Raw genomic sequence first — 26,984 nt, 5'->3', positions numbered from 1 at the left:
AATAGTGATTTGTTGAGTCCTCATTTATTAAAAATGTTTTGCTAATGCTCTACTTTTGAAATCACTCAGACTTCACAATGACTCTCCTCTTCAAAAACACCTGACCTTGTGTTTTTTTAACACAAGATACAATTAAGGAAAATTGGATTAGTTTGACAGTGTATACCTCACTCTGCACCAGTAATCCACCACCTCTCAAATGAGAGGTAGGAGGTGTGCTTTACTCATCTGTCCTCTGAAGCCATGATCGGTAAATACATTGATAAGAATTCTGAAAGTTTTGCATTACATTTTCCTTTGTTATTCCAATATTCCATTATGTTACTGGAGGCATTGTAGAAATTGCTCGAATTCCATCTTCTGTGAAAGAACATTTTATTTTCTTTATCTGAATGAGGTACAAATTCCAGGCCTCAAATCTCTCACCCAAAGATTTCTTTAAAAGAGAAATAAATTTTCTGTGTGTGGTCAGCCTAGTGACTGTGGATTCACATTCAAATGGGTCACTTCCATGTGCCAAATGTGGACAAGGTCCTTTTGAGAAGAGTAAAGAGGGAAAGACCTGTAATGAGGTAGCTATCTATTGAAGATGCTCAAGGACCAGATCAGTTTGTGGTGATGGGAAGAGGGAGGAAGGAGTAGATGGACAGAGGAGAAATCATGGAACTGAAATGAGCCCAACTTGGTAACCGACCATATGTGGGAGCACAGATGTCAAGAGTCTGCTTCCAGAGAGCCACAAACAGTACACTTCCTGTTAAACTGTCAACTCAACAGAACAAAAAATCAACTTGACTGCAGGTACAGCTTCCTATTTGGCCATGCACTGAGAAAAGGAACAGGAGTACTTAAGTCTACAGTGACCCTGCCACCATTTTCCATCATGTAAATACCTTCTTCTTTCTGTGTGGCCATGCCCCACGTTGGCTGTGGCTAAGAGCAGATGTGGTCTCCTCTCCTCTGCTCTAAAGTTCTTTGTGGTGTCTTTCTGTCTCTCCCCCATACTCCCATCTTACACACACACACACACACACACACACACATACACACACACACACACACACACACACACACACACAATGGCTCTGCTTATGTACTGCCAGGGTGAAGATTGAGTGTCATTTAGTGAGCTCATACCCTGACTGCCACTCATCATCTATATAACTTTGGGCAAGCCCCTTCACCTCCGGGCTTCAGTTTACGCCTTGTGAAATGAGTAGATGCTTTATTGTTTCTTCCTCAGACATCCTGGGATCTTCAGTCTATTTCATTTTCATATTTTATTCAGTTTCTACTTTATTCAAATTCATTTTTTTTTTCTATTATCTCCCTCATCCCTGCAGATCCCATTAAGGGAAGTCTTTACTGTGCACCATATGAGGACACTGTGACCTTGCTCATTTATTGAGGAGTGTGCAGTTCATTCAGTGCCTCTCGGGAAGGCTCGCCTGCCATCACAGAGACTCCAAGAGACAGTAAATCTCTGGACTTGCCCAATGATCAAGTAGCCACATTACAAATGTGAGGATGTTGGGGAAATCTGTCTACTTAGTTGTTTTTATTCCTAGATGTTCACATCCCAGGATAAGTCTTGTGGCGCTCATGGAGGTTTTTGTTTAGCAGGTGATCAGTGTGATAGTTCAGGCTGGATCAAAATCTTCGCAGAAGGAACTCAGCTCATAGTTCTTGGGAGTGGTAAGTGCTTTTTCCTTCTTTTTTGCCCATATCTGGGGGAATTTAAACCAATTCAATGCATCTTTAGGAAGCACCTACTATGTGCCAGCACTGAGTCAGGTGGAGGGATATAAAGACAACCACCTGACAGGAGCTTCTTCCTGGAGCTTTCATTCAAGGGGACATAACCATACAGTGGGGAAAATTCTGGTTTTGGAGTCCTGAGATCTGGGTTTGAATTAGGGCTTTGCAACTTTTCATTTGGGTCATTTTGGACGTCAGGTGACCTCTTTGAGCTTCAGTTTCCTCCTATGTAAAATAAGAAGGTGGGTTTAAGTGACTTCTGAGATCCCTGCCTGCCAAGCCTAGAGGCCTGTATTGGGCTACCCGAGTCTTTCTTACCTGTCCCAGGTCTTCGGTTGGCCAAACTGGATAAACGTATGAGAGAAAGGACGTTCCAGAGTCGAACAGGGGTTGAGCTTTATCACAGGGTTTCGGTTACAAGTGCACGGGGGTCTTCCTTAGGAGGAAGAGGGGGAGATTTCCTAAGGAGGCTAAGCTTAAGGGATTGGAAGTAGAAGTACAAGCGGGGAGAGAGGGGGAGGGGAGAGAGGAAAGAAAAGAAGCGGAGCCCTACTGTCCTCTTAGGCTCCACACGTGCTAAGAGAGAGCTTTCTGGCTTCCTCAATCCTACTTAATCTTCAGCCACACAGTTTGCATCTCAATACCGTGCTGTTAGGTAACTAGGTGTGCTCCAATCCAGGACGACCTCGAGGGCAGGGAGACTCCATCCATCACGTATCTCCAGGGGAGAGGCGGAAATACCCGAGCTAGCCGAGCTAGCTCAGTCTGACCTTCTCGAACCCCCGCTGTTCATGGAGGGCCTCGTAAGACTCTAAGATTTAGAAGTCCCACTTTTACCCGCCCGAGACCATCCACACGGAATTGAGCTTCCAATCCCAACACCTGCCAGCTCTAAACTTTTAAAACACTTTTCAGAAGAAAGGCCTTCACCTAGATGGATTCACACACACACACGCACACACACACACACACACACACACACACACACACACACTGTATTTGTGAGAAATGATGCTGCTGAGGGTAGGCTGCCAGACTCCATTCTCTTTCCAAGGGTATCTGCAGAGCTCATGGCGTGGGGGGAAACAGAGTGGGGTGGAGGGAGGTAACCAGCATGGGGCTCTGACCAAGCCCAGCCAGACTTCCTGTTGAGCTGCAGAGGCTTCAGCCACCCTGCCCTGGAAAGGAGAATGGCAATTTCAGAATACAAGGATAAGTGGCATTTTAGAGCTAGCAAATGCATTTTCCATGGAGGATAATAGCCACTGTAGCAGCATCTTGATTGGATTACAACTGTGGCCAGGGAAGAACTAGATTCAGAGTAAAGTCCCTTCATTACCTCAAACTACAATATCCAGTCTTCAAGACTGAGGGTCGATAGACACTTGTGCAAAGGTGTCATGGTCAGAATGCTGGGGTTGGAGTCAAGAAACCCTGAATCCCACCTGACACTAAATGGCTGTGTGACCCTGACTAATCGCTCTGAGCCTCAGTTTCCTGACCTGTAAAATGTGGTTAAAGACAACACACTTCCCAGGGTTTCTGTGAAGTCACCTGAGCTAATGAAAGAAAAGAGCTCCAAATGTAAAGACTATTTAAATGTGAGCTTTTGTTATTAGAAATAATTATTTTTTATACCTAATTGTATGAATAGGTCCCTCTCACTCTTTTCTTTTCAAAAACTTCATTGATCTGTCTTATCTTTACATCACTTTCCTCTCTAAATATCCGTCCACATCCCCTTTCCAGAGCAACATCCCTGGTAACAGGAGAGGAGGGGAAGGGAAAGGGCAGGATGGGGAGAGAGGATTTAGCCCAACAAATCAGCACAGTAACCCAGCTGGAAAATGTACACAATGTTCCACACCCATAATCTCCTACCTCTTCAAAGAAGGGAGGGAAGTTCTGTATACCTCTCGTTTTTAAATATAATTTCTGAAACTCGGAATCTAACTTTTGAAGTAGGAGTCATATTTTAACCAAATAAGTTACTAGTGAGGGAATTCTATTCTAGTAATAACACCTATGATGTGATCTTTAATCCAATCAGGAAAGCAAGCTACTTAAGTCTTGGAGCTGTTTGCTCAGGCCCATCAGAACACCCAAATGTCCTGGAATCATTTAGGTAACAAGGTACAGAGAAATCCAGGGGTGGTTCCTTAAGAAATGAAGAGCCACCATAAAGATGATTCAGGCAGTAACAGAAGAAATATTCAGTTTGGGAGCACAGATCTCAGCTCTCCTTGGCATGCTGTAATGGTGTAGGAAATATCCCAGGAATGGATCACTGACTGACTGCATGGATGAATCAGTGAATAAAGCCAGAAATTCTCAAACTTTTAGATCCCTGTAATCGCTACACTCCTAAAACTTTTTGAGGACCACACCTCCAAATATTTTTTTATTTGTGTAGGTTCTACCTATTATTTATCCTGCTGGAAATGAAATCATCTTAGTATTATCGTAAAAATTGTTTTGACCTTGTAGACCCCCTGAAACAGTCTTGGGGACCCCCAAGGATCCCTAGAACACACTTTGAACATAGTTGATTTAGACAATCAATGAAAAGTAGTAGAGCAGACATGAATGACAGAAGAGTTGTTCCAAGAGAAAATGGAAGATATAATGTGGGGCGGAAGGAATGTTGAACAACTTTAGAGCGCTCTTAGGTTCAGAGATTTTGTAAAGGGCTCAGACATTGTGCGGGCACAATATACGTCAAAGTATTTGGCTCTGGGACAAAACTCATTGTGACAGGTATGTTGCATGACAACTAGGTCACTGTGCTTTGTGTGCTGATAGTCAGACAGGACTCGATATGGGGATTCTGAACACAGTCTTATAAAAAGGAGTTTATGTTCGGAGAACCTGTATCCAAAGGGCAGCTCTGCTAACCTTTAGATCCTTGGGGCGAGTCACTGAAACATTCTCTGGGTCTCAGTTGTATCATCTATAAAATAAGGAAACTGGACCAGGTAATCCCTTTCAGGTCTGACTTCCGTGAAAATGATAACTAACATTTGTAGAGGGAATGGTGAAGGGCTGTGTCAAATATTTTAGATACAATTTTGCATTTGCTCATTTCAACGGTGAAACAGTTTCTACCATTTCCATTGTTCAGATGAGGAAACTGAGTCCTGGAAGGGCAAAGGAAGAGCCCACAGTCATATAACTGGTATGTCTTTTAGGCTGGGTTTGAGTCTGGGTCTCTCCTAATTCTGCTCCAAAGCTTTTTCCAGTTGACAGCACCCTCCTCTTGAATACAAGCTAATGTTCACACTTCCAGAATTCTCTGGAACATTCAGGGACGGCCGAAATGCTCAAATGGAGAATCATTTCACACACATGAAATTTAGTGCTGAATTGGCCACCAGATCCCTGTCACCTAAGGGAATAGCTGGAAGGACAATGTAGCTTGATTTTTTTTCTCTAAGCTGTATCCTTGATTATTTTTCTTCGCACAAAAAGACAAAATTTTAAACAGTTACTGTGACAAAAATTCAACTTCCTTCCAAGGTTTTTCACACCTCAAAAAAATGGAAATTTTCCCTAATTCACAATTAATAAGTAATCAAAGAAATTAGGAAAACATTTGTGGAGCTGGAAAGAATGTTTTTAGAAGAGAAATGAGAGAATAAAGGGGCAAAGGAAAAGAGAAGAAATAGGGAGAATTCAGTGAAAACTCTGCTCAGATTTGGTAAATTTATGGAAAACAAACACACAAGAAAAAATACCATAAAGACAAACCCTTTGACCCCACATTTCACCTTGATTCTATCTCTGGCTGTGGGTGAGCTCTTTAGATGGTTTTTGTAGCTGGATGCCCCACAGTGGGACCTGGTAAAGTCTTTGGTGAAGGGACAAAGCTCATTGTGACAAGTAAGTGCTTCAGTCATGTTTCCATCAGTTTCCAGTAATCCCAGGTAAAAAGTAAGGCTAGATCCATTTGGGATGTTTGCAAACTAAGTGGGACATTTTCTGGTGGGATGGCAGTGAGTATTTGATTGAAGTTAGCGGCAGCGGGGAAATCATTTTGCTCTGGAGAGAATGGTTGCAATGCACCAAGGCTCAGGGGAGATGCTGGGTTACTTCAAAGGATTTTATCCGTCATTTTTGTTGTCATTCTATTTTATTTTTGGAAATATGCCTGATAAAATCCTCTGGGCAAATGCTGCCTGAGGTGCAAAACAAACTTTTCATTTTTACACCTATGATTCCTCCAAAGTCCCTTTGACTTCACTCTGGCTTCATACTGATTGCATAAGTTTCTATCATATGAAGGAAAAGTTAGGGAAATATCAGCATCCATTAAAATCTCAGTAATAGTTAAAACAAGACCGCAAGCAACTAACTGCATCACATTTTACCTATGACTTTTTTATTGTTTAAAGTTCTCTTTCACAAAATACCATATCCATAAATTTACTTCCTGTCATACCTATGACTATTCAAGAGGGATCGAACTCATTCTGCTTAGCCCCAGCAGGCACAGCAGGAAGCCATGGGAAAAGTTGTTTGCAAAGAGGCCACCTTGGTCTGGAGGTTGGGATGAATTTCCTCCTGAGAACTGCTCCAAAGGGGAGGAGGTAGGAGTGAGCTCCCCATTCACTAGACATCATCAGAGAAAAAGCTGGATGGCCAGCTGATGGCTCTGTTCTAATGGGAATTCTTAGAGAAGACATGGGTTAGCCTAGATTTACATAAATGTAAAAACCATTCTTAGCTCCAGACCATACAAAAACAGGTAGGGTGGTGGGTGGGAGCCATAGTTTGCCAACTCCAAGTCAAGTGGTCTTGAAGGGCCCTTTAATCTAGGGATCAGTGAGTGACTCTGTGGGGATGTCTTCTGTGTTAAAGTTAAACTTCATAGTTTGGCAATCAGGTATGATCCATTAAGAGGAGTCTCTTGGATATCTTCTAAAATTTGCTGGGAGTCAGGGGACCTGAATTCAGATCACAACTCTCTCTTATTCCTCTCTTTGTGTGTTTTTGAGTAGGTTATCTCTGTTAACTCATCTATAAAATGGAGGAATTTTAGAGTTAGGGGTTCTAAGCACTGTGAACTTTATATATACATACAGAGATATAGACATATACACGTATCTAGCTACCTGTGTGTGTGTGTATGCATATCATTGCATTGCAATGCATTTAGTTTCCTTGTACTCCTATGCATTTTACTTTATACATTTAAAAGCTTTATCCCAAGAAGGGACCTATAGACTTCACTGACCTGCTGCCAAAGGCATCCAGAACACAAAACCACAAAATAAATGTTAAGAAATCCTGGTCTAGACAGCTACAAAGATCCGTTCCAGGTCTAAATTTCATGATAACAAGAAAGCTTACTTTTATATAGGTAAAAAGCAGAATTGGAACCTGAGTCTCTTTAGTCCAGGTCCCAAACTCTTTTCCATCTCTATCACACTGACTCATGTTATGCATCAGGAATTCCCCAGAGGATTCAGGGACAACCTCACTTCAAATGGAGAAGTGAAAAAGAAAGTCACTCAGATGATAGACACTCTGGAAATTATTCAACCACTTGCAAGGAAACAATGTCTAAAGAATTTTTCGAGAGGATTCCGGGAAAATGGCGGAGTAGGTCAGAAAATTCTGAGCTCTCAAGATTTTCCCCCACAAGAGTTCAAATAGCACCTTAGGGAGGGAGATAAGTAAGGATAGGATCATGATCCGGGTCTTCCTGGGACAATTTGAGAAGATCAGAAGCAAAATCCCTGGACGAGGTTTGGCCCCATGCCGAGCAAACACCTCCAGACTAGCTGCAAGCCCTGGGGTTGGTTGGTTTGGGAGACTGAATCAGCTCCAGTAACTGGATCTTTTACCCCCTGGATAGTGAATGAGCCCAGGAAGACTGAGGGAACCTTTGATGATAAAGAATGCCAGACCCCAGCGAAGACCTGGGGGCCCTGAAGGAACCAGTACCTGCCCAGCGAGTGCAGAAGCTGGGGGGTCGAAAGCTTCTGGCTGCTGGCACTTACTGGAGGTTGGAGGTTTGGCTTTGGTTCCAAGTTAGAGGCAGAACTGAAGCTCTGGGGCAAGTTGAACCATTTCCCAATTCCCCAGGGTTAGAGGAGATTACAAAAATTAAGCTATTACCACAAAAGAAAATATACAGGTAAAGGAGAAAGAATCCAACGATAGAAAGCTATTACGGGAATAGAGATGACTGGAGATCACGTTCAGAGGAGAATGTTGAACCCCCCCCCCCCCCCAAAAGAGTAACCTGCCCAAAAAGAATTTATAGAAGATCTTAAAAAAGACTTTCAAAAACAGAATGACAGAGATGGAGAAAAAAAACTAAAAAAAACAAGAATAATTCAAGAAAAACAAGAAGGTGATGAAAGGAAAAGGAAATCCAGACCCTTAAAGAAGAAAAAGACACCTTGAAAATTAAAACTGGGCAAAGGGAAGACAGCAAAATTATAAGAGACCACAAAATAATTATAGAAGAGAAAGTGAAACATCCTATAAGAAAAACAACAGATTTGGAGAATAGATCAAGAAGAGAAAATAGAAAAATAATTGAACTAACTTATGATCCAACAAAAAGAATCTTGACACATTAATACAAGAAATAGTTAAAGAAAATTGTCCTGAAGCATTAGAACAAGGGGGAAAGTAGAAATAGAAAAAATCCACCGATCACCACTTAAAAAAGATCCTATGAGGAAAAGTCATAGGAATATCACAGTCAAATTCTGACAACCCCAGCTCAAGGATAAAATATTAAAAGCATCAAGATGAAAACAATTTAAATATGATGGAGCCACAATTAGAACCACACAAGACCTAGAAGCAAAGACATTAAAGGACTGCAAGTGTTGGAACACAAGAAGAGTAAAAGAAACTGGAGTTTCAGCCAAAAATATCATTCCCTGCAAAGTTAAGTATTATTCTGAATGAAAAAACAATATGGACATTTGATCAACTCTCAGACTTTCAAAGCTTCCCTAAAAAAAATCTTGAACTTAATGGAAGATTTGACATATAAGAGCCAAGAAAAATATAAGGTATATTTATACTAATGACTGATTATAAGGGACTCATAAGGATAGGCTGTTTATATTTTATACACGTAAAAAATATATATCTAAGATTCTTATTAATAATTGCTTAGCTTATAACAAAGATTGGAGTAAACCCAACTATGATATTAATTTAAAAAGTAAAATTATTTAGGAACAATTAAAACTGAGTAATTATTTTATAAAAATGAGGCACAAGAGGAAGAACTGATACAGAGGAATTAGACAGGGGAAGAGGGTTAGTAGTTCTAGTAACCTACTTTCATGGGGAATGGGCTTAAGAAGGAGCAACAAATGGATGTTTAGAAAAATGTGAAAATCTTCTAAATTCAGAGGAAATAAAACGGTAGCAGCATAGGGAGGGGGAGAGGACAAGGGAGGGATCTTTAGAGGGAAGGGTGAAGGAATAGGTAAAAAGGGGGGTATGAAAAGGGGTTTAGATTTATGGAAATGGGAGGATATGGGGAGGGATGGTTGAAGAATGGTAGGCAAGTAATAAATAGGAAGGCACGGTAATGAGTAGAAGTGAAGTAGAGGAGGTAGGAGGGATAGGAAACAAGAGATATGCACAAACATAAAAACAAAGACGAGGTGCAGAATATTTGGGGGAAAGTATATGTCTACATATGTATGTATATATGTATATGTGAATATTATATATATGGAGAGAGAGAAAGAGAGAGAGAGAGAGAGAGAGAGAGAGAGAGAGAGAGAGAGAGAGAGAGAGAGAGAGAGAGAGAGAGAGAGAGAAACATATCTAAACTTTATTGTCACTTTCTGAGGGTTTGGGGAGAAGGGAAAAAAGAACAAAAAAACTCATGGCACAGAACAAAAGAAAACTCACAGGGAGGCAAAGACCGATGGACAATTCTCAACACTGTATTATTCATCATAAGGCTTTCGTGAAATGAAAATTGTTACATATTTTGAATCTTCTTTTACGCTCTGCCCTGCATACGACTTGCTTTCTTTCTTACTTTGTATTTAATTTCCAATATTTAAGTTTATGATATGTTTTTGTTTCTTTTCTGTTTTGTATTTGTGTTTTGGCCCTTGAATCCAAAGTTAAAAAATAAAAAGATGGAAGTACTCACCTGGGAGACCCAGGAACCTGCTTCTGGGAGAAGATATTTTCCTAGAAGTGTTTCTGTATTTGTTAATGTTATGTCAGTAAAGTAAATATTACTTTGTAAAAGTTCAAAAACAGAATTTTTCTAAGTACTCCAGGTGTTTTGTCGTTGGTGTTTTCTCACTATCAAGAAATAAAGGTCAGAACATTTACGGTGACTGACACATGATAGTCTTCGGAGGTTCTTTCCAAAAGCGGACATGTTCTCTAACCAATCTAATAAATTAGAAAAACTGTCACAAATCAAAAGGAGTATTTTGAGAGGAGTAACAAAAGGAATGAGGGTAAAAAGAGACGAAAAGCAAAATTTACAGAGAATCAACTCTAATGTGTAAGGTGGAGAACTAATGTTAATTGAAAATATGGCTGTGATTCGGTAAATTTTTTTTGTGGAGTTGAAATGAGCATTGTTTAGAGGAGCAATGAGAGAATAGACGGGAAAGGAGAAGAAAAGAAATAGGTAGAATTCAGCGCAAATGATTGAGTTGGATAACTAAGGTTCAATGAAAGCTTGGCTGGGGTTTGGTAAATTTATGGAGAATATACACACAGGAAAAAATACCATGGAGACACACCCTTTGGCCCCACAGTGTGCCTTGATTCTGTCTCTGGCTGTGGGTGAGCTTCCTTAGATGGTTTTTGTAGCTGGCTGTCCCACAGTGGGACCTGTTAAAGTCTTTGGTGAAGGGACAAAGCTCATTGTGACAAGTAAGTGTTTCAGTTATGTTTCCATCAATTCCTAGACATCCCAGCCATAAAACGAGGTTTGGTCCATTTAGGAAAGCAAAAACCCACAGCTCTTGAAGGTCTATGAGTACAGCAGGCTATTTTCCAGTAGGGATGGCCATAAGGATATGGTTGAAATTAGTGGGAATTGGGAAATCACCTTGTTCTGAAGGGGGTGGGTACACATCGTAAAGGACTATGGCTCGAGTGGGGAAAGCCCCTGTTATTTTGCTGTATCTTTTCATTATTTTAGCTTATTGGGAAATGAAACTAATGAACTTGTCTGCATGATAACAAAAAACCTCAAAAAAACTGGCTAGGGTGAAAAATCAAACTTCACATTTAATTAACTGATTCCTCTAGTCCCTTTGACTCTGGTATGGCTTTACAGTGTATGTGACTTATGAGTTTTTCCAGTCCTCATCACCAAATCAGCAACTTATGAAGACCTTCACCAAACATAGCTCGGCTGATTTGGGGATGGTGGACACACAGCTTGGTGCCTGTCTTGGAGGAATATACCAGAGCTTGTGATCCATTGGCACAAATTTTAAGAAGTCAAATTCCTCCCAAGACATGAGGAGGCATCAGTGTAGGATCTCAGTGGAAGAATTTAATGAAATATTGGTGAATGCATTGGCTATTTTTACCCTTCTGGCAGCAGCTCCATTAAGATGTCACATTGAGTCCTAATGATTTAAGAAGTTCTTACAAGAAGCCCTCAGGGCATCAGATCCATCAGCCTCTTCATAGTTCGTCATTCCCAATGTAGGTTGTAATTAGTAGGGATCTGGAACAATCCTGTTGCCAGCTGGATAAACAAAACAATGGAGAAGGTGGGGATTGAAGGGTAAAGTAAGTGATTAAATGTATTTGTATTTGAAAGATGCTGAAATACATAGAAAATTCCCAATTATTAGTGAAGTTCAACCTAGGAAAAGGCATGAAAAATCTATAACTCACATAAAACTCACATAAAACTTCAGAAAGCAAAGGCCATTTTGAAAAGACCAATCGAATCATTTCTCTGAAATGTTTTGGATAAAGCACAATACATTATTACTGGTAAATGTGTATCTCAAAATACAAGATAATGATATACAAAATAAAGTCAACCCCTCTTCTGGAAAACAACTGGTGGGAGGAAAGAGCATCCTTTATCAAGAGAAGGCAGCTTTTCAAACTTAAGACATAATTTATACTTTTGGAAGGAGTATGAGATGATATGCTCTTGAATAATCTAATGACTTTCTTGTGAAAAATTAAGAAAAATGTAAACTTTGAAACTGAGCAGAATTTTTAAGAAAATATTTTATATTCTCCTCAATTACAGTAAAAACCATTTTTAACATTTGGGTTTTTTTTAAAGTTTTCAATTACAAATTCTAACCCTACCTCCCTTTCTTACCCCCAACCTGAGATGGTAAGCAATCCAATATAGGTTACACATGTGCAATTATCTAAAACATTTCCACATTAATCATATTGTGTAAGAAAACTCAAATAGAAGAAAGTGAAAAATAGTATGCTCTGGTATGTATTCAGGTAATATCAGTTCTTTCTCCGGAGGTGGATAGCATTCTTCATCGGAGCTCCTTTGACATTGCCTTGATTTATTCTGTTTCTGACAATAGCCAAGTCATTCACAGATCTTCATCGTACAGTATCATTATTCATACAATGTTCTTCTGATTCTGCTTCACTTTGTATCAGTTCCTGTAAGTTTTTCCAGGTTCTTCTGAAATCATCCTACGTGTCATTTCTTATAACACAATAATATTCCATTAAAATCACATACTTGTTCAGCCATTCTCCAATTGATGGGCATCCTCTCAATGTCCAATTCTTCGCCACCACAGAAGGAGCTGCTATAAATATTTTTCTGACCAGAATTTTTGAGAATTTGAAAGCTCCATATTCATGTTTGAAAGCAAAAGTTGCAGTCTGATTTACTTCCATGGAACACTGATGTGAAATTCCCTTTGGCAACAACATAATGTGGTTTCTTAAAACTTTTCCAAGCATTTCATCCTGTATAAAATTCAATAAATCAGGTGACATTTGAATTAGGTCTAGGGAGAGAAAAACTGGTTTCAGCATCACCTAGAAAAAACATCTGGATGAATTCTAAAGAAATACACAAGTCAGTCAGTTCACAAGAATGGCCCTTCTTAATATCATCTCCCATCCTGAAGGCCAGATTTCCTATGCAATTTCCTATTCATCAAAACTGGTGATTACCCAGAAATAATGTGGTAAAAGTTTATAACGGGTTGTCATCTGAAAGAGAGTTTTGCCCTGTTCTGCTGCTTGACCCAATATGGCAGAACTGAGTTGGAAAGGGGCATATTTCCACCCAAGATAAGGAAGATCTCTCTAACAACTCAAGCCATCCAAAAGTAGATGGAACTGCCTTCAGAAGTAGTGGCTGCCTCAGCTGGATGACCATTTGGGTATGGTATATAGGGAACAGTTTTCCAGTTTCAGGTTCAACTAGGTGACTACTATAGTCCTTTTGAACCTTGAAATTGTGTGAGTCTAAAACAAATGGTGCCTCAAGAAGCCTAAGGGGCATCTTTCTTTGGAATAGCATTGAGGTTCAGAACTTGCTTTGACCAGCATTAGTGGCACCAATATTAGCCTTTCAGTTTTTCCAAAAAATATCTTTTTGTTCTTCTGTTTTCTCTGTAGATTCTGCTGTTAAAAAGAAAGTACCAAAACCCACAGTTTTTCTCCCTACTTTGGAAGAAGTGGAGAAAAAAAAATCTGGGACCTACATTTGCCTGCTGGAGGATTTTTTCCCCAGTGTCGTTAAAACATATTGGAAAGATGAGAAGTCACGCCAGCTGGATGCACAGCTTGGACCTATCACTAAGGTCAATGGTTCATACTCGCAGGTCAGTTGGCTGACTGTGCAAGAAGACACCCAGCCTAAAAACCTCACTTACTACTTCCAACATGAGGAATCGGGCATAGAACCTGTGGCAGTTCGTCTTCCTTCAATTTCGGAAGGTATGTACCCTGATCTCAGGAGCAGGGAAACAAAGTTCCATATTTCTGCATGTTGACTCTTCTCTCTCTCCAAGGGCTTTCCATTAGCAGAATCAAGAATTGGCCTCACTGTCATTCAAAGTTCTGCCCAGCCTCCCAAAGTCAATCACCAATAATGCATTAAATACTTACAGTATGCCAAGCATACTAAATACTGCAGTTACAAATTAGAAATTAAAAGAGCACCTGCCTTCAAAGAGTTTATATTTTTATGGGGGAATTTAAACAGAAAGTGAGAGAGAATAGGAAGGAGGGAGGGAGGGAAGAAAGGAGGGAGAGAAGAGGGGGAGGAGATAGGGGAAAGAAAGAGAGACAAAGAGAAACAAAAACAGAGACAGAGAGAGAGAAAGCAAAACATACAGATAAGCCCCCTAATTGTTATAACTGAATTAACTGGTCAATAACCATACTGAAAGGACCAGACAGGATTGGGACCGTTGCATCAAAAGACATAGGTAGACCATAGAGTCCTATACCAAAGTAAGTTCTTTTGTTTCCTTCAATAAAGAGTGACTTTTGATAATCTTCCCTCCTTTTAGTCCATGAACATATCTAATGTTTTTGCCCCCACATTACATTTCATCTTCCATCCAAACAAACCACTAAGAGAAAAGCAGAGACATCTAAGATTCACATAATGTTAGAATAAATCCTTTCATCTGGTATGTGAGCTCAGCACAAAGATCTCATATCAAATATTTGCACATCAAGCTAGTGGGGCCAAGATTCTGTCCTCCCATTGTGTTTCAGTAAATTCTGGGGGAAAGGCAAAGGCAAAATCCTCTGAGTACACGGGACTTCATCTACATCCTTCTACATCTACATCTGCATCTACGTCTACATCTACATCTACATCTACATCTACATCTATATCTACATCTACATCCATAGAAAGACCAAAGGGCACTGGACTCAGCACCCAGCTCTAGCACTTACTCATTATATGCTCCTCTCCAGACCTTCGTATCCTCATCTGCAGATTGTAGAGGGATGTAACATCTTCCCTACCTTTTCAAGGAACAAAGGGCCCTTTGTGATGTCAAATTTTTCAGGACCTCAACATGAGTCATTTTATTATTAATATTAATTCATTGGTTTGAAAAAAATCAATAATTATGAAGCACTTATCATTTGCCAGGTACTGTTCTAAGAGCTGCAAAATATAGGATAAGAAAAAGCTCTGAAATCAGTGACATTTAAGAGAATTTGTATATCATTGTATTTATTAAATGTGAAACAAACTGCTCATTTAGTCTACAGAAGGTATATTGAGTACACATTTGGGTTTGCAGACCACTCAGAAGAACTCCAAGTTTGCACTAGACAAGACAATCTACCAAGGTGCTTCCTGCTCATAATCACCGATTACATGGACACTTATACACCAAAGAAAAAGTGAAAAAAAATGTAGAAATATATCTTCGCTAGGAAATCACATGGATGTCTTGGCAGATCTCACAATCCCACCCACAGGGAATCAACCATTAGAATTTGCTGACTGGAATGTCTAGTACTCCCAGCTGCTTTGCAGTTTGTTGCTCCAAACCCTCAACTCATAACATCAGAAGAAATTCAGTCCACTTCAGTCCAAAAGCAATCTATCAAACTACTATGAACCAGACACTTTATAAAGTACTGGAGATACAAAGACAACATGGAGAATAGCCCTTGTCCTCAAGGGGCTTATGTTCTGTGGAAGGGAGGCTATAAGTATATGCCTACTCACTAGGGAAGGGAGAGAACCCCAACAGTGAGGGAGACCGAGAAATGTTTTAATACAAAAATTCAAAGGGTGAGATGGGAGTCCATTTCAGTCACGAGGGGCAGCTGATGCACAAGTAGGAAGATGGAGATGTGAGTTCATGAAACAATAAGCGGGGAGTTTGGTTGCTAGTACATATCATGCAAGCTATACTTTGGTACCTCCCTCCACTGGAAAAAAAATCTCTCTATTTAATGTATCATTTTATACACATACATATACATATAGACATACAAATATATGTCTACATCTGTGTGTATACATATATAATATGCACGTATATAATATATATAACACATATAATATATATAATATACATAGGCATATATTTGAGAGAGAGTGGCTTCATGGGAGACCTAGCCTTGGAAGCCAGGAAGATTTGAACTCAGTGTTGCCTCTCACCTTTACTGACTATGTGACTCTGGACAAATCAATTAACTTCTAAAACTGTAAGTTTCAGAGGGGAGCCAGGTTGCTTTGGCAGGGGAAATTTCCTTCCCTGGGCATTTTTCTGCCAATAATATCACAGGTCCAATCCCTGTCCTTATACTGGTTTCTATCTCTTCTGGTCATAAAATTCCTACAATTCTCAGTAACAAACCCCAAGACCTGGTGATGGTGTGGCTCATGCATCATCACCAGTCAGTTTTAATTGGTTGATTCCCTGGTGTGAGATCTGTCAAACTGGGTATTTGGGATCATAAACAAACTACAACTTATAAATGTTGCTTCTCAGATAAATAACAAGCTCCTGGGGAGCCTGATTTCCCTTCTGTCTCTACATCTCTGGCGTCCAGTAGAGTGAACACGCATAGAATAGATGTTTTATAAATGCTTGTTAATGGATTGGTGGCCCTTTTCCACACCAGACAGGATACCACCACCTTATCCTATGCTAGAGACATCCAAGGAGTGCAGATGGTTTCCAGCTCCCATTGTATCACAATCTACTTTTTGAAATGAATGTGACAATAGCTTAATCATAGCAGAGAGATGGAGTCTTTTCTTTACACTCTTTCCGGCTTTTGTCAGACTTGGACAAATGTCTTAGGGGAAAAGTCTCTAGGTGTGGAGGGGAAGAGGGACTAGAAATGGTCTGCTGAGTCTGTGTCTGCTTTCGAAGGGATGAGACAATGTGGTAGAAAGTCCACTGGCTCTGAGGTCAGAGGACCTGAGCTTGAATTCTGTCTCTCTTACTACCAGTTTTACTTGACACAGGAGGCTAATCTCTGGACCTCAGTTTTCTTATCTATAAAATGGAGGCATGAGGTCCCTCCCAGTTCCAAATCCATGCTCCATATCCAAAATCCTATTTTTAACAGAATTTCATATTTTCCCCCATGATACTTTCTCCTGCTATGGTTGCCCAGATACAAAGTGAAGGGAGGAAATCTAGGTGTTTCACACCCACATGGATCACTCAAGTTGCTCAAGGCCTTTTGACGTCAAATTAACCTCAATCCTTAGGCCTGGGAGGGTTGGGATTTTTTTTTTTTTTAGCATCATGCTGGGTTTTGTCTTTTTGCCTGAATAATACTCTCATGTCTGCTCTTCATTCCATTGTGTTAAACTGGGCTTTATTCAATGTCTGCATTAGGTGGTTCAGTTTTGTCTGATTGCTGACTAGTTTGCGAATAAAATGAATCCAATGGCTTTTTTCTATAGACACAGTCTATGAGCCCCAGAGGCAGGAGGAGTTTACAGTAGAGATGAGGAAAGGAGAGGGGCAATGCTGATCATTTCCCCGAATGCTGGCTCAGAATTGGGTTCTCTCCTTTGGGTTCCAGTGACTCATTCTTGTAAATGTACTTACCGCTTTGGTTTTCATAGGTGTCCATTTTTTACATAGATGTGACTTTCAGAAACAACAAGGAAACCAACCCTGAGTGTCCCTTATTCAAGGAAGTTGTTTTTAATGAAAACATCCAAAGAATCCCCAGACATTGCTTTTAAATGCATGTCATTTGTCACTTCAATGAACTGGCTGATGAAAAGGTCACAAGGAACTTCCTAATACACAAAGAAATTTAGTAGAATATCATGTTTGCTTGAAGTTGGTCAAGGGACACCTCTCTTCCAGACCATTCTTGGTAAACAAATGGCTTCCTTATCAAGTTTAATTTTTTTAATCTGATCTGTACCAGGACAATTTCTTCCATTTGTCCTTTGTCGTTCATTCTTGTCACTCTGCTGTTGACTACTTTCCAAGTGAAGAGACACAAAATTCTATAAGCTTGCCCAGCACGCAGGACAGGATGATGGGAAGGATGCTTGATTTACTAGCAGAAGACCCAGGTTCAAATCCTGGCTCTGTCACTTGTGACCTGGGACAATTTGCTTCACTTGTCTGGACCTTGGTTTCTTTGTCCATAACATAAATAGGTTGGGTTACTGCGGTTCTAATTTATTTTTATTCATGGACCCCTTTGGCAGCCTGGAGAAGGCTACGGACCATTTCTCAAAATTATGTTGTTAAGTGCCTGAAATGGAACACATAGGATTACAAAGTAAAGCAACTGTACTGAAATATACTTCTTTGACAAAATAAGTTCACAGATCCCAGGTTAAGACCACTGTTCTAGATGAATGTTAAGGCCTCCCTTTAGTACAAGTGGCCATGTCAGCTTGGTGGAGTGTACTGGCCAAATATTGAAGTGAAGGGTGCATGCTTCAGCATTTTCCCAATGAAATGTCTGCTTCAGTTGACCTCTAGGCGCCCAATGGCATGTAACAATGCAAGGAATATTTATTGATTTGAATGGTTAAAGTAGGTTGGTAGGTTAAATTCTAAGAAAACCCAAGTCATTTAATGATCATGTAAGAGTGAAAGAGGGTACCCATCAGTTTATTCCCTTCAAAACTTCCAAGAATGATTTGATCAGGGACTGTGGGCACGAAGACTGAACAATCCCTGCCCTAAAGAAGCTTGCATCCCCCAGGAGCAATGTACACAGAGAAGTCAATGCCAGGGGCATAAACCATCATGCAAAGTCCTTTCAAAGAGACGTTTCCTTGTGTCACTATCATTGAGCCCACACAAACCGAACCAGGGGTAGTGACTTTCCACTCAAGAAATCAATTGTCTTAATTGTTGAGTCCAATCCTTGAAGGAAGGATCCCATGCATGGTGTCCTAGCATCTGGCAGGAATCCTGTTTACTCAGGAGACAAGCACTCTGTTGTTCTGACTGGGCTGAGTGGTCTCCAAGCTCTCTTCCAACTCTACACACAGCACAGTTTCTAGCACATGGCAGGCACTTAATAAATTTAGTGATTGACTAACTTTACCATTCCCTGAATGAACGAATATTTTAGATTCAAACACTCAGACCATCCATGCATGTAGCTAACACAAAGTCCTTGAAGGAGATATCAGTTTGTCTGTTTAATTGTCTGATTAAATATTACCTGCTTGACCCATCAGTCCCACCATATGTCCAAAATTCAGTGGAACTCAGTACAATGAATGAATGAATGAATGAATGAATGAATGAATGAGAATAGAAAAAAGCATCACCTGAAAAGACTCTTCCCAGAATCCTATGGTTTTCTCTAGATGGATGTTTTTCTGTGGACATAAACATATATGGGTAGCTAACTAAATGGAAATTTTTCTATTTTTTTTCCTTTTTCTAGTTGTCAAAGAAAATCATTCTTCAAATCACCGTAACAAAACTGAAGGTATAAAAGGTAAGTTTCCCATTAACTTGTTTTCTGGGCTGTAGGGAGTCTTTATTATGGTCCACCCAACTTTGTATTTCTGGAGATTGGGGGAGGGATAGAAGCTTCCTGGGATCCAGAACAAGACCCCCAATGTTGCAGGGATATGTGGAAGACTGGCTTGTCTATGTAAGGACACTTCCTCTGTATCATAATCTGACAGTACAAAGTCTAGGATCTAGGGCTTCTGGGGCCATGAAGATTGAAAGTGTTTGACTAATGGGAGCTTGGGAAGCAGCTGGCCTGAGACGTCCAGGACGGAAGTCATCCTAGACCTTTCCCTGAGAATCACCTGAGGTCTTGTTCAACCCGAGGCAGCAAAGTTGGATTAATGATCTTGTGTACCAGCTGTAGCACTGACTAGTGGTGTGTGAATATGGTTGAGTCACTGAAGCCCTCTTGGTCTCCACTTCTTAGTGGAGAAAACATCGTGCTTGTAGTCAGGAAAATGGAGTCATATCCTGGGCAAGACTAACAACTTGATTCTTGTCAGGTCGCTTAGCTTTTCTTAGCCTCAGCTTCCCCACCTGTACAATCAGGACAATGATGCCTGGTCTCACAGGGATTTTTAGGAAAGTATTTTATAAACATTATTTCCTCTCTGTAGGACATTGGTTAGGTCCCTAGGTTGCCTAGGCCTCCATTTCCTCATTGTAAAATGAGGAATAAGGTGAAGGGGATGATATCTAAGACTCCCTCCAGATCTGAATCCGATGAAAACAGTGCGGCTCTATTTGCCTTCAAGCACTCATTTATGGGGCGGTATCTCTGTCACGTTAAACAAGTGACATGGAATCTTGTGCCATTCGAGGGGAAGGGATTCAGAATCATCTTGATACAAATCCTCATTTTATGGTTGAAGACACAGGCCCAGAGATGAGAAGGGACTTAATCATGCAACAATGTCACAGAATGAAAGCTTCCATAGAAACTCGGGATTAGGGTCAACAAAAATTTGTTTTTAAATGCACATCATTTGTTACTTCAATGAACTGGCTGATAAAAAGGTCACAAGGAACTTCTTAATAAACAAAGAAGTTTAGTAGAAAATCATATTTGCTTGAAGTTGGTCAATGGAAACCTCTCTTCCAGACCATTCTTGGTAAACAAATGGCTTCCTTATCAAGTTTAATTTTTTTAATCTGATCTGTACCAGGACAATTTCTTCCATTTGTCCTTTGTCGTTCATTCTTGTCACTCTGCTGTTGACTACTTTCCAAGTGAAGAGACACAAAATTCTATAAGCTTGCCCAGCACGCAGGACAGGATGATGGGAAGGATGCTTGATTTACTAGCAGAAGACCCAGGTTCAAATCCTGGCTCTGTCACTTGTGACCTGGGACAATTTGCTTCACTTGTCTGGACCTTGGTTTCTTTGTCCATAACATAAATAGGTTGGGTTACTGCGGTTCTAATTTATTTTTATTCATGGACCCCTTTGGCAGCCTGGAGAAGGCTACGGACCATTTCTCAAAATTATGTTGTTAAGTGCCTGAAATGGAACACATAGGATTACAAAGTAAAGCAACTGTACTGAAATATACTTCTTTGACAAAATAAGTTCACAGATCCCAGGTTAAGACCACTGTTCTAGATGAATGTTAAGGCCTCCCTTTAGTACAAGTGGCCATGTCAGCTTGGTGGAGTGTACTGGCCAAATATTGAAGTGAAGGGTGCATGCTTCAGCATTTTCCCAATGAAATGTCTGCTTCAGTTGACCTCTAGGCGCCCAATGGCATGTAACAATGCAAGGAATATTTATTGATTTGAATGGTTAAAGTAGGTTGGTAGGTTAAATTCTAAGAAAACCCAAGTCATTTAATGATCATGTAAGAGTGAAAGAGGGTACCCATCAGTTTATTCCCTTCAAAACTTCCAAGAATGATTTGATCAGGGACTGTGGGCACGAAGACTGAACAATCCCTGCCCTAAAGAAGCTTGCATCCCCCAGGAGCAATGTACACAGAGAAGTCAATGCCAGGGGCATAAACCATCATGCAAAGTCCTTTCAAAGAGACGTTTCCTTGTGTCACTATCATTGAGCCCACACAAACCGAACCAGGGGTAGTGACTTTCCACTCAAGAAATCAATTGTCTTAATTGTTGAGTCCAATCCTTGAAGGAAGGATCCCATGCATGGTGTCCTAGCATCTGGCAGGAATCCTGTTTACTCAGGAGACAAGCACTCTGTTGTTCTGACTGGGCTGAGTGGTCTCCAAGCTCTCTTCCAACTCTACACACAGCACAGTTTCTAGCACATGGCAGGCACTTAATAAATTTAGTGATTGACTAACTTTACCATTCCCTGAATGAACGAATATTTTAGATTCAAACACTCAGACCATCCATGCATGTAGCTAACACAAAGTCCTTGAAGGAGATATCAGTTTGTCTGTTTAATTGTCTGATTAAATATTACCTGCTTGACCCATCAGTCCCACCATATGTCCAAAATTCAGTGGAACTCAGTACAATGAATGAATGAATGAATGAATGAATGAATGAATGAATGAATGAGAATAGAAAAAAGCATCACCTGAAAAGACTCTTGCCAGAATCATATGGTTTTCTCTGGATGGATGTTTTTCTGTGGACATAAACATATGTGGGTAGCTAACTAAATGGAAATTTTTTTCTGGTTTTCATCCTTTTCCTAGTTTTAAAAGAAAATCACTCTTCAAATCAGTGTAACAAAACTGAAGTTGGGAAAGGTAAGATCCCCATTAACTTGTTTTCTGGGCTGTAGGGAGTCTTTATTATGGTCCACCCAACTTTGTATTTCTGGAGATTGGGGGAGGGATGGAAGCTTCCTGGGATCCAGAACAAGACCCTCAATGTTGCAGGGAAATGTGGAAGGCTGGCTTGTCTATGTAAGGACACTTTCTTCATATCATAATCTGACTGTACAAAATCTGGAATCTAGGGCTTCTGGGGCCAGAAAGATTGGAAGTGTTTGACTGATGTGAGCTTGGGAAGCAGCTGGCCTGGGAGTTCCAGGATGGAAGGCATCCTAGACCTTTCCCCAAGAATCACCCCAGGTCTTGGTCAACCCAAAGCAACGAAGTTGAGTTAATGACCTCGTGTCCCAGCTGTAGCACTGACTAGTGGTGTGTGAATATGGTTGAGTCACTGAAGCCCTCTGGGTCTCCACTTCTTAGTGGAGAAAATGTCACGCTTGTAGTCAGGAAAATGCAGTCATATCCTGGACGAAACTAACAGCTTGATGCTTGTCAGGTTGCTTAACTTTTCTGAGCCTCAATTTCCCCATCTGTACAATCAGGACAATGATACCTAGTCTCACAGGGATTTTTAGGAAAGCATTTTATAAACCTCATTTGCTCTCTGTAGAACATTGGTTAGGTCCCTTCCTTTGCCTAGGTCTCCTTTTCCTCCTTGTAAAATGGAGAAGAAGGTGAAGGGGATGATATCTAAGATTCCCTCTGAATCCAATGAAAACAGTCTGGCTCTATTTGCCTTCATGCACTCATTTGTGGGACAGTATCTCTGTCACATCAGCCAAGTTACATGGAATCTTGTGCCATTCGAGGGGGAAGGGATTCAGAGTCATCCAGGTACAAATCCTCATTTTTTGGTTGAAGACACAGACCCAGAGATGAGAAGTGACTTAGCCATGCAACAATGTCACAGAATGAAAGCTTCCACAGAAACTCGGGCTCAGGATCAACAAAAACTTTTGGTGGAGGGGCACAATTCAAGTGTCCAATCTAGGCCTGCCTGACAATGGTAACAGTAAAAATGCCTCCCATTTGTATTTTCCAATGGGTTTTCGGAACTTTAGTCGGGATTGGTTCTCACAGCAATCCAATCTGGGCAACAAGTCAGCCTCAGATGAGAGATGAGGAAGGAATCAGCCAAAGCCCTAGCAGGATCAGCAGCTGGGGATGGTCCCCAACTACTGACCCCATGGAAACGTCTCTGAAATGAAAGTTTTGCACTTGCAGCACTGTCTTCTCTCCAGACCTGTGGGTTCAAACTCAAATAGGGAGGCACTAATCCAAGGCTAAAAATCCCTCGGGGCTACATTTTGACTTAGTTTTTAAATGCAACATCATGTATGTCTTCCTGAATTTTTATTTATTTTGCTAAATATTTCCCACTCACATTTTAACCTGATCTTTTTAGGAGATTTGAGGAGTATTGTGGGCTACTGGCCACAGATATGACCCCTCCATGCCAGACCATAGTGCTGTGTTTTCAAGGATCCATAGGATTTTAGGGGCAGTCCCTTGCAATTACATGATCCTTTCCCAATGCAGTGGACAAATCTGTCTTAAGAAGACACATGCAACTTCTGATTCTCTCTGAGGAAAATAACTCACATTTCCATGGACTTATTATATCTCAGGTAGACATGGTCCTTTCCTTGCAATAATCCAATGAGGTGAGAAGCAAAGGGATCGTCATCCCCATTTTACAGATGCAGAAGCTAAGGTTCAGAAGAATTTGAGTTGACTGTGGTCATAAAGTTAGCAAGTGCAAAGGTGCAGTCTGAGATCTTTAGAGCCTAGATCAGGGCTCTTTCCTCCTCACCTGTTCCTCAGTTTCTAATTTAGGGGCTCAGATTGGTGAAAGCTGAGATTGTCTGTAGTATTTTTCCCTTGGGAGGTAGTGGATTCACCTTTACTGGGGTCTTCAGGCAAAGGCTGGATTACCATTTGATGGAAATGATGTAGATTAAGGGAGCTTTACCGTTTTGCACTGTGGGCAGGCTGGTAAAGGTTTTGCGTCCCTTCTCAGAAGCTTGTTTTTAAATGCATAAATTAATAAATAATAACTAATCATGTGCCAGGCATTGTGCTAAGCGTTTTATAATGATCTCAGTTGACCCTCACAACCACCCTAGGATGTAGGTGCTGCTGCTATCCCCATTTTACAGATAAGAAAACTGAGACAGAGATTGTGACTTACTTGCCCACGATCACACAGCTAATAAGTGTGTGAGACTGAGTTACAAAGGAAACGAATGTGTTGAAATGCAGTTATCAATTAAAAAAAAAACAAATTAAGTTCATGGCTTAATAACTGCAAGACTTTAGGGACTCCTGTTCAAGGAAGGGTTTCCCTAGGTGGCCCCTGAGGCCCCTCCCAGCTCTGACATAGGAATTCTCTAGAAGATCTGGAAGGATGACTCCATCCACTGCTATTGCTTTTATTAGTAATGATAAAAACCATCATAGCCCCTACTTATGCAGTACTTCAAGGTTTATAAAACAAGACATAAATGCTAGTTTTTTGTTAACATTATTATTATACTTCTGTATGTTTCTGAATTAGACCCAGTGAGGAAAAGAGAATCCAAGAAAGAGCAGCATAAAGAAGTGTTCTGAGCAATTATACAAGCGCACCGGTGGCCTAGCGTATCCTGCTTTCTCCAGTCTCCTTTCAGGGCTCACTTTCGTTGTTGGTGCTGTCCCTGCCAGAGCCTAGGGTCAGGGGCTTCTGCTCCCAATGCTTGTGCTCCTATATCTCCTAAAGGGCCATGCAGCACTAACCACGCTCTCTCCTTTTAGAGCTCCAGGAGCTGCATTTTGCCAACACATCGGCCATTTATACCTATATGATCCTGCTTGTGAAGAGTACCGTGTACTTCACCATTACCCTCTTCTTCCTCTACCAGAAGAGAGCGGCTTGGAACCAAGGCACAAAGTAGTCACGCTGAGGTGCCCCTCAGCTCTCACGGAGGGGAGAGTTTATCTGCGTGTTTGGTGTTATCTTCTGCAGGTTGCTAGTGGCCACATTATAGATTCTCTTTTCTTTTCTTGCTTAACAATGCATCTTTCTTGTAACTTGGAAAATGCAAAATGGTTTCTTTTAATCTGTTGGACAAACAGGAAACTTTAGGTTGTAAAAATTTTGTTCTTTTGTGTGCTTTGCTCTAGATATCTAGGCACCTCCTTACTGATAGACCTCTCCCCAATAAAAAAGGCACTAAATTTCCCTCTTTTCTGTGTCATCTTTGTTGGTCCGACCTAGTCCAATGCTACCCAGTGATGGGATGATGATGTCTCACCTCTGTGGAGCACGTTCAGGGGTGCAAAGTACTTGAAACATAGTACTGCCTTGGAGCCTCACAACAGCCCAGTGAGGGAGGCATTATGGGTCTAACTCACCCCAATTTACAGAAGAGAAAACAAAGGCTCCCAGAGCATCAATGACTTAGTCAGTCACACAGCTAGAAAGTGATGGGGGCAGAGTCTGATCTTGTGTCTTCCTATCTCCAAGTCTCATTCTTTCCTGCGTTATTCTTCATATGAAATTGGAGCTGGAATTGGCTGATGTGGTTTCTTCTGCTTGTACATCTGTATACAGATGGCACCCATTTATTTGGTTCCTCTGGGTACAGCCAGGGGAATGAAGGAGAGGCTTTCTCTGTGAGTTTCTCAAGGGCACCAGCTAGAAAGCCAGTAGGGAATGAGTTAGTTAGACAGTCATTAAACATCTGTTAAGTGCCCAATATGTGCCAGCACCTGTGCTATGTGCTGGGAATACAAAGAAAGGGGGGAAAAACAAACCAGCTCCTCTCCACGAGGAGCTCACATTCCAAAGGGGAGACAACTATGTACAAACAAGAAACAAACAGAATAAATCAAAGTTAAGAGGGACCAGGAGGCTTCTTGTGGAAGGTGGGATTTTAGCTGGAACTTGAAGGAAGCCAAAAAGCCGCAACGGGAGGACAGTATTCCAGCGTTCTAGGAGCATGGTGAGGGAAAATGCCCAGTCTGGAGATGGAAGATCTTATATGAGGAACAGCCAGGGGGTCAGTGTCCTGGGCTGTAGAATACACGGGGGAGGAGGGAGACTCCAAGTCTAGGAGATGGCAACATCATACCCAGACTAAAGCCTGAAGGAGCTAACGAGAGTAACCATGGTGAATGTGTATAATCTCATGTTGCCCTTACAACCCTGGGAAACGGTGCTATTATTATCATCTCTACTTTACAAATAGGGAACTGAGGCAGAAAGGGGGTGACTTGCCCAGAGTCACGCTAAGTTTCTCATGTGGAATATGAACTGTGGTCTTCCTTCCTCCAGTTCTAGCACCCTCTCTACTATCCTTCCTAGCTGCTGAGCCTCACTGGTGACTTACTTCATTAATGATGCCTATGATAAAGCCCATGCTTTAGGATACAGATTCCTTCCCTCATCAATAGAAGCTGTGAGTTGAATTTTCTTAAAAGCATCATGGGAAATTACAACAAGAATTGCCTTTCTTCCAAAATGGCAGCTTCTTTGAAATGGCATCAGATGAACTGTGCTGCCTACTGTCTGCAATCCTGGAACTCTAATTTCTCTGTTTTCTCATCTCTAGAATGAGCAGGGGACTGGATAGCCTCTCAGGCCCCTTTCAGTTCTAAAGCAGGCCTGCATGGTTCTAACCATCTTGGTCTCAGTTTCTTCATCTACAAAGTGAGAGGGTTAGACAAGGCAACTTCTAAGGGTTCTGGCTGCAAATTGGTCATATCATGATCCTATAAGTGATTTTAACTCTCTGGGTTTCTCATTGGATTAGCACATCTCCAATAGCTCTTCTGGCTCTGAAGGATGAGTCTGCCATATTTGTCTTATTTAGTGACATGAAGATTTAAGATCTATTCATTGTTATGGTGCACAGCATCAAGACAGAGAGATGATGGGTAAAATCTGGAGAAGTTAGTTATAAGGCTGGTGCTCTCAACCTTCTGGTGGCTGGGACACAACACTCAAAGCCAAAGGCACTAGCATCAGGCCTTTCCCATTCCCAGGATCCCCATGATTTCGGAAGGGATACT

At 41.0% G+C, this 26,984-nt stretch overlaps 1 gene segment (V, D, J or C); it reads left to right on the top strand.

Annotated features, from left to right (window-relative positions):
• The first annotated feature begins 1,082 nt into the window (after window positions 1-1,082).
• On the top strand, window positions 1,083-25,152 carry LOC140497754 (T-cell receptor gamma chain C region C10.5-like). The segment is given in 4 exon segments: window positions 1,083-1,695; window positions 13,354-13,674; window positions 21,852-21,905; window positions 24,726-25,152. Coding segments are annotated over 4 exon segments (642 nt in total).
• Window positions 25,153-26,984: the final 1,832 nt, after the last annotated feature.

The sequence above is a fragment of the Notamacropus eugenii genome, chromosome 3 (assembly GCF_028372415.1).
Source record: "Notamacropus eugenii isolate mMacEug1 chromosome 3, mMacEug1.pri_v2, whole genome shotgun sequence".
NCBI lineage: Eukaryota > Metazoa > Chordata > Mammalia > Diprotodontia > Macropodidae > Notamacropus > Notamacropus eugenii.
The sequence above is the reverse complement of the archived record's forward strand: the minus strand, read 5'-3'. Positions and strand labels throughout refer to the sequence as shown.